Source organism: Nanorana parkeri, unplaced genomic scaffold, assembly GCF_000935625.1.
Source record: "Nanorana parkeri isolate BGI_ZX_2015 unplaced genomic scaffold, ASM93562v1 scaffold2024, whole genome shotgun sequence".
NCBI classification, from domain to species: domain Eukaryota; kingdom Metazoa; phylum Chordata; class Amphibia; order Anura; family Dicroglossidae; genus Nanorana; species Nanorana parkeri.
This window is the reverse complement of record NW_017308292.1, coordinates 26,942-34,246: the sequence shown is the minus strand read 5'-3', so window position 1 is coordinate 34,246 and position 7,305 is coordinate 26,942. Positions and strand designations below refer to the sequence as shown.

General features: G+C 53.4%; 1 protein-coding gene across 3 annotated transcripts in view; it reads right to left on the bottom strand.

Moving 5' to 3' along the window:
- DHX8 (DEAH-box helicase 8) overlaps window positions 1-7,305 on the bottom strand; it is a 103,427-nt gene that overhangs the window by 94,000 nt on the left and 2,122 nt on the right. For all 3 annotated transcript variants that reach the window (XM_018572421.1, XM_018572419.1, XM_018572422.1), the window contains exon 2: window positions 6,642-6,727. In XM_018572421.1, the coding sequence (XP_018427923.1) occupies window positions 6,642-6,727 (86 nt within the window). The remainder of the gene's footprint in view (window positions 1-6,641; window positions 6,728-7,305) is intronic.

Below are 7,305 nucleotides of genomic sequence, written 5' to 3'. Positions count from 1 at the left end.
AGAACCACTCAAAGGGCCGCCTGCAAAACCTTACGCCCCAATCCAGCATCCGCCGATGCCAAAACATCCACCTTGTAAAATTTGACAAAGGTGTGAACCGAAGACCAAGTAGCGGCCTTGCAAACCTGAGAAACAGACGCACCATGGCGAAAAGCCCAGGATGCGCCAACAGCCCTAGTAGAATGGGCAGTGACCGGAAAAGGGGGCTCCCGCCCCCTAACGGCATACGCCTGTATGACAACAGTCCGAATCCAACGGGAAACGGTAGCCGCCGACGCGGCCCGGCCCTTACGAGGGCCACCCGTGAGGACGAACAAGGAATCCGTCTCACGGAAAGAAGCAGTAGCATCCAGATAAACACAAAGAGCGCGCACCACATCTAAGCAATGCAGCGCCCGTTCCTTCCTGTGAACCGGCTTTGGGCACAAGGACGGCAAAACAATGTCCTCATTTAAGTGAAAAGCAGACACAACCTTAGGCAGGAAGGTCGGCTGAGGACGGTCAAGTGAAAAGCCGACAGAACCTTAGGCAGGAAGGTCGGCCGAGGACGGAGAACCACCTTATCCCTATGAAGGACCAGAAACGGCGACTTGCAAGACAAGGCAGCCAATTCAGAAACCCTCCGAACCAAAAAGGCCACCTTTTTGGACAAGGACAAGAGCGGAATGTCCCGAATAGGCTCAAAGGGAGATTCCTGCAGCACCGAAAGCACCAGGTTCAGATCCCATGGTGCCAGAGGCGAGCGGACAGGGGGAGCAATACGCGTAACCCCCTGAATGAACGTACGAACCAAGGCGTTAGAAGAGAACAGTCCAGGCAGAGATCTGGCCCTTCACCGTGCTCAAGGCCAACCCCTGAGCCACTCCGCGCTGCAAAAAGGCAAGAATTCTGCTGATGGAAAACAAGCGCGGAGAGCAGGCCCCAGCCTCGCACCAGGCAAAATAGGCCCTCCACGTACGATGGTAAATCCTCCTAGAGACCGGCTTGCGGGCCCTAAGCATCGTGGAGATGACCGCATCAGACAACCCCATCTCTCAGCACCTGGCTCTCAACAGCCACGCCGTCAAAGCCAGCGACTGTAAAGAAGGATGGTACACAGGCCCCTGGGACAGAAGATCTGTACGCAGAGGCAGCCGCTAAGGGGCGTCCACCAGCAGTCGAACCACGTCCGCGTACCACGCTCTCCGAGGCCACGAGGATGACGAGGACGTCTTCTGCCGCTATCCGACGCAGCAGCCGAGCCAACAGGTAAAGCGGAGGGAAGGCATATAATCAGACCGTAGGGCTCCCAAGGAGCCACCAGGGCATCTACCACGTCCGCCCAGGGATCCAGAGCCCGGGCCACGAACCTCTCCACCTTCCGGTTGAGACGAGACGCCAGAAGGTCCACATCCGGCGTCCCCCAGCGAAGGCACAGCTGATGAAAGATGTCCGGGTGCAGGGACCATTCTCCCGGGTCCACAGACTGGCGACTGAGGTAGTCTGCCTGCCAATTTTCCACTCCCGGGATGTAAACTGCCGATAGTGCAAGGAACCGCCCTTCCGCCCAAGACAGGATCCCGGACACCTCCCGACTTGCAGACACTCTTTTTGTGCCGCCCTGATGGTTGATGTACGCCACCGCCATGGCGTTGTTGGACTGAACCCGAACCGACAGACCCTGAAGCTGGTCCGACCAGTGAAGCAGGGACAGGCGAATCGCCCGAAGTGCCAACACATTGATCAGCAGGCGGGGCTCGTCCGGCGACCACCGACCCTGCACCGCCAGGGAGCCCAAGACTCCCCCCCAACCCCACAGGCTGGCATCCGTCGTGACCACCGTCCAGCGCACCGGAAGGAAGGACTTCCCGTGCACCAACACCGGAGAGTGCAGCCACCAACGCAAGGAGGCCCGCGCCTCCCGAGACACCCGAATCTCCCTGTCCAGCGATGAGGTCGACTTGTCCCACTGCACCAGGATGTCCCTATGGAGGACCCTGGTGTGATGTTGAGCAAAGGGCACCACCTCGAAGGAGGCCACCATGAGACCCAGGACCTGCATGCAGCAACGAATGGACGACCACCGGCGAGACCGCAAACAGGCGAACGCGGTGGCTAAGTTTCTGGAGTTTGTCCGGGGGAAGAAACACCCTGGCCGCGACCATGTCCAGGACCAGGCCCAGATACTCCAGGCGAGGGGAAGGCACCAAGAAAGACTTCTGGACGTTCAGGATCCAGCCGAACTCCTCCAGGGAGCGCACCGTGACCCCCAAGGCCGACACCAGAGAGGAAAGGGACTCCGCTCGCAGGAGCAGATCGTCCAAGTACCCCACGCCAGGCAAAAGGGCAGCGCAACGAACTGGAAATGCTCGGCCCCCACCGTGAAACGCAGAAATCGCTGATGAGATGCGCAAATAGGCACATGAAGGTAGGCATCTTTGATGTCGATTGAGGCCAACAGGTCCCCCGGGCGAAGGTACGTCACCACAGATCGAATCGATTCCATGCGGAAGCGACGGACCCGCACAAAGGTGTTTAGGCGTTTGAGGTCCAGAATGGGCCGAACCCCTTCCTTCTTGGGCACTGTGAACAGATTGGAGTAAAACCCCTGCAAGCGTTCCAAGGACGGAACCGGTACAACAACCCCCTGAGACAGGAGGTCCGCCACAGCGCGACGAAGATCCGCCAGGTGGGAAGGGGAAAGACGCGTGTTGGACGGGAAAAACCTGTGACCCTGCCGAGAAAGAAACTCGATCTTGTAACCCGAGGACACCAGCCCCCGAACCCAGGTGTCTGAGACGTGAGCCACCCAGAAGTCCGCAAAGAGCCGAAGGCGCCCCCCCACCCCGGAACCCAGGGTCGGGGCGGGACCTTCATGCGGACGGGGTCTTGTCAGCGGGCTTGGCAGACTTCGGCTGCCAGGGACGCTTGTGAGGCTGGGAGGAAGAGGCTCTTGTAAACTTACCGCCCTTCTCGGAGGGGGCCGAAAAAGCGGCTTGTGAGCGGAAAAGGAAGGCCCCGGCTTCCGCCGAAGCTCCCTCTTGCGAGCCTGAGAAAAGAAAGAAAGTGCTCTTACCCCCCCGTCAGATCCTTAATGATCTCATCCAAAAGAAGCACCAAACAAGCGGTCCCCCATAAAGGGAAGCTCCGTCAGAGCCTTTTTGAAAGCCTGGTCAGCCGACCAGCACTTCAGCCAGAACGACAAAGGGTGACCGCCGTTATCGACAACCGCGACACCAAGGGCGCGGCATCCAGGGCCGAATTGCACACAAACTTAAGGCCCTGCACCAGCTGCTCCGCAAAATCCACGCAGGCGGGGGAGACCTGTTCCTCCGCCAGCCCGATGAAGCATCTTCGCCCATTCAGTCAAGGTCTGCGAAACCAGGGCAGACGCCAGTGCCGGGCGCATTAGAGCCCCAGACACGGAAAACAAGGTGCAGGAAACCGCCTCAGCCTTCCGATCGGTGGGGTCCTTAAAGGACGGTGAATCCTCAACCAGGATAAGAGTGGCCTTGTTCAAGCGGGAGACCGGGGGGTCCACCACCGGCGGAGTGGCCCACTTGGACAGGAAACTTTTCTCAAATGGATAGCGAACCGAAAAGCACTTCGGAACCACAAAGGATTTGGATAGGCGTTTCCACTCCTTATAAATTAGCTCGTCAAAAAAAAGGAATGTAGGTAAACACCTTAGCGGAACGCTTGCCCTTATGCGTTCCAAACTGAACCGAGGCCATAGTAGAAGTGCCAGGAGACTCCTAAATCTTAAGCGTCTCACGGCCGGCGCGCACCAGCGCCGAGACCAGCTCACGTTCCTGAACCATGAGCGCCGACGCAGATTCATCCTCACTGCCCGAGTCCGGCGGCGAGGAGTCCCCCGGATCCGGATGAGGTGACGTGGACCGAAGTTCCCCCTCCTCCTCGGACTCCCCAGACAATGCCGGGGATGGCAAGGGCAGAACCCGTTTTTTAGGGGGCCTATGTGTGAGAGCGCGCTCTATGCACGACACAAAAACATCCATAGCGGATGAGAAAAATTCCATACATAATGCGGTACCTGAGGCACCAACCGCCCCCCTCAGGGACCCGAGGGGCGCAGAGGTGACTGGCATAGAAGCGCAGGCGTACAGGCAGCACAGAGAGGTGATCTAGAGGGGTCCACCGAGCGCAGCCCACAGCCCTCCCAAGGCAACCCGGCAGGATCTTCCTTACGATCCATAGCCCCCGCACAGCAGCAAACTGCCCACCAGAGAATCACCACCAGGCCACAGGGAGATCACCCGCAGTACTCACGACCCCCAGCTGTGTCACTGTGCCCAGCACCGGCAGCGTCCGACCCCCAGCAAGGGAGAGCTGAATCCTGTGTCCTTCCTGCAGCGGCGTCTGAGGCCGAAAGGAAGTGTGTCCCCGGTCGCCGGGGATGAAGAGAGCCTGGGCGGAAGTGACGCGGCAGAAAGGGCAACTTGCCCTATTCCAAAATGGTGGCCACGACGACACCCGGAGGCCGCAATGGAGCCGGGCCTCGATTTTTGGCCCGTTTGCCGCATGATCGCAGCATCCGCGAGCGCCCAGGCAGCCCCAAACTGCACCACAGAGGCTCCCCCCATGGACCCCACAGGTCTGGACAGCCCAGGAAGGGAAAATTACCCATCAGGAGCCCAGCCCTGAAGCCCCACGAGGCAGAGGTAGAGGAGGGGGGAAGCTGGAAAAGCTGCAGCCAGAAGAACATGCAGCCTCTTACCTTGTTACTGTCCCCACAGCGCCGGCATCCACAACCCCAGGTTCATCAGGGGAGTGGGGGAAGGCGGACGTCCCCGACCGCAGGCGCGGCACCACCAGTCCATGGAAGTGCTGTGACAGGTGGGCCGGGACCCCCTGTCATGTGCAAAACAAACTACAAACACACTTAACAATTTGTCACCAGTTATACCCCTGTCATGTGCACCCCGGGGAATGAAAGTCGCAGCCGACACGCCGAGGCAGAGCCTGCATGAGCTGGATGGCCACCCAGGGGAGACCACCAGGATCCATCACCATCCAGCATGTCGCCCTGGTGACACTTGCTAGCAGATCCGAGAAAAAACGGAAGGAAAAGAAAATTTCCAGAGAGAAAATTTTTTAGCTCCTCACTCCTGACGCTAGGCAAAAAACTGGAGACTTGTCAGCAGGTGGGGGGTTGGGCCACCAGCAGGGGACGCCCCTAGGCTGTCTATGTCTTTATGTGCCTAGCGTCCTACTCCTGCAGGTGGCGATATACCATACCTTCCAGGATCTCCAATCTGTTGCCCTGTGTCCTTCAATGAACGAGAGAGAAAAAAAGTTTTGGCTTTAATTCTATTTTAACTAAATACAGAACTTGGCCAGGCATTCACAAACTTTAGCATGCAGCTGTTAATTATTAAATATAGAGGTGAAGGTATTCATTATTTGTTAAATCTTCGACTTGTTGCATCACAAGTTTTGGGTTCCATATTTTTATGTAGGGCCTTGTTTCCATAGATTTCGCCATTAAGGCCTCGTTCACACCAGGGCGGTTCGGACGCTTGGATTTTTCGCGCTGAACCGCCGACAGTAAAAAAAACAATTTATTCTTATGGGGCCCTTTCACGCAAACGCGTGATTCAATCCGCCTGCCGCCCTGAGCTACTTTTTCCAGCGCTAATCAGCGCGTTTTCAATATAGATTTTTAAAAAAAAGAAAAAAAAAAAAACACCACACACACACAGGGTAAAATCGCTTTCATATTAGCATTGACAAACCTGTCTTTAGAGGACACTATTAAACACATAAATGCATATAATTATTTTTTAATAGAATTCAAACTGGGAGCTTATCGGCCTTTAGAGAAAATATTAATCCTGAATGCACAGAATTCTAACAAACTCTAAACAGTCAGGGCCGGGGGCGCGGAGCCATGTTATCTGACTGCAGAGATTTATAGTCCTCTATATCTGGTGGTATTCTGCAGTTGTATAATGTTTTGCTGGGAGTTTTAGTCCCTCTACAGCTTGGAGTCAGTGGCAGAACAGGGTGGCAGCTAGGACCGGGTCCTGATGCTCCACCACTGTCCTAAAGACATTACTCTGTATTGTTTTTTAAAAATGGCATTTGTCCCTTAAGAAAAAAATAATCAGTAATTGGTATCAACAAGTACTTGAGAAACAGTACTTGTATTTTGTTTTTTTTAAATGGTATCGGTGCATCGCTAACTAACTATTGACAATACCTGACCTTATTTGTGTATCACTCGGGTGTAGATCCTCAAATCTCTGAATTGGTGGCGACACTGTCCTTCCTTCTGGAGGGTGGCTACTTTTGTTCCCCATGGTCCCCGTGTGTGTTGTAAAGTAGCCACAGCTCCAAGATCACTGCCGTGATGCACTACAATCTCAATACAAATTAGTAAATGTGAGATTGTAGTCCATCACAAGAGTGTGCTTGGAGCAGTGACTACTTTATAACACATGGGGAACAAAGGTAGCCACCTTTGGAAGGACAGTGTCAGCACAAATTCAGGAATGATTTGAGAATCTACAGCCGACTGACACACAAATAAACATTTTTGACAATAGTTAGGGGAATTAATTTTTTAAAGGTGTTACTCCTGAGTTTAGTGTCACAAAGTAGTTAGATACAGACAGAAGTAATGCAACCAAAGCACTTACTGTGAATTCTGCACCATATTTTTCCAATGCAGATTTAAAAGCATCAAAAGCTGGAAACGTCTCAGCAAGGTCAATGACAAACTCAGCTGCAAAACAAGAACAAATATAAATCATGCACTTGACAAAAGAAAAATCCATGTCATGAGGGGAACAAAAAAAAAACAGTTTCTGCTGTCCAGAGTAGAGCTGCAGCTAACGATTATTTTCAAAATCGATTAGTTAGCCGATTATTAGGTTCGATTAATCGGTTAATCGGATAAACAATAAAATAAAGTTTTAAAAAAGGCTCCAGTGATGGGACTACTAGTTTGTATTGAGGTTGTAGTCCATCACAGGAGCAAGCTTGGAGCGGTGGAAGTAAAAAAGAAAGATAGTGTGGTGTGCAATATAGTGAAATGGAAAGTGTAAAATTATACAGCAATGAATGCAGAATACCACCAGCTATAGAGGAATACAACAAATCCCAGCAATAGTACATAATAGCTGGAGGCATTCTGCATTGCGCTGTATAATGTACTATTGCTGGGTTTTGTAGTCCTCTATAGCTGGTGGTATTCAGCATTGCACCACTGTATAATGTATTATTGCTGGGATTTGTAGTCCTCTATACAGCGCAATGCAGAATATCACCAGCTATAGAGGAGTACAACAAATCCCAGCAATA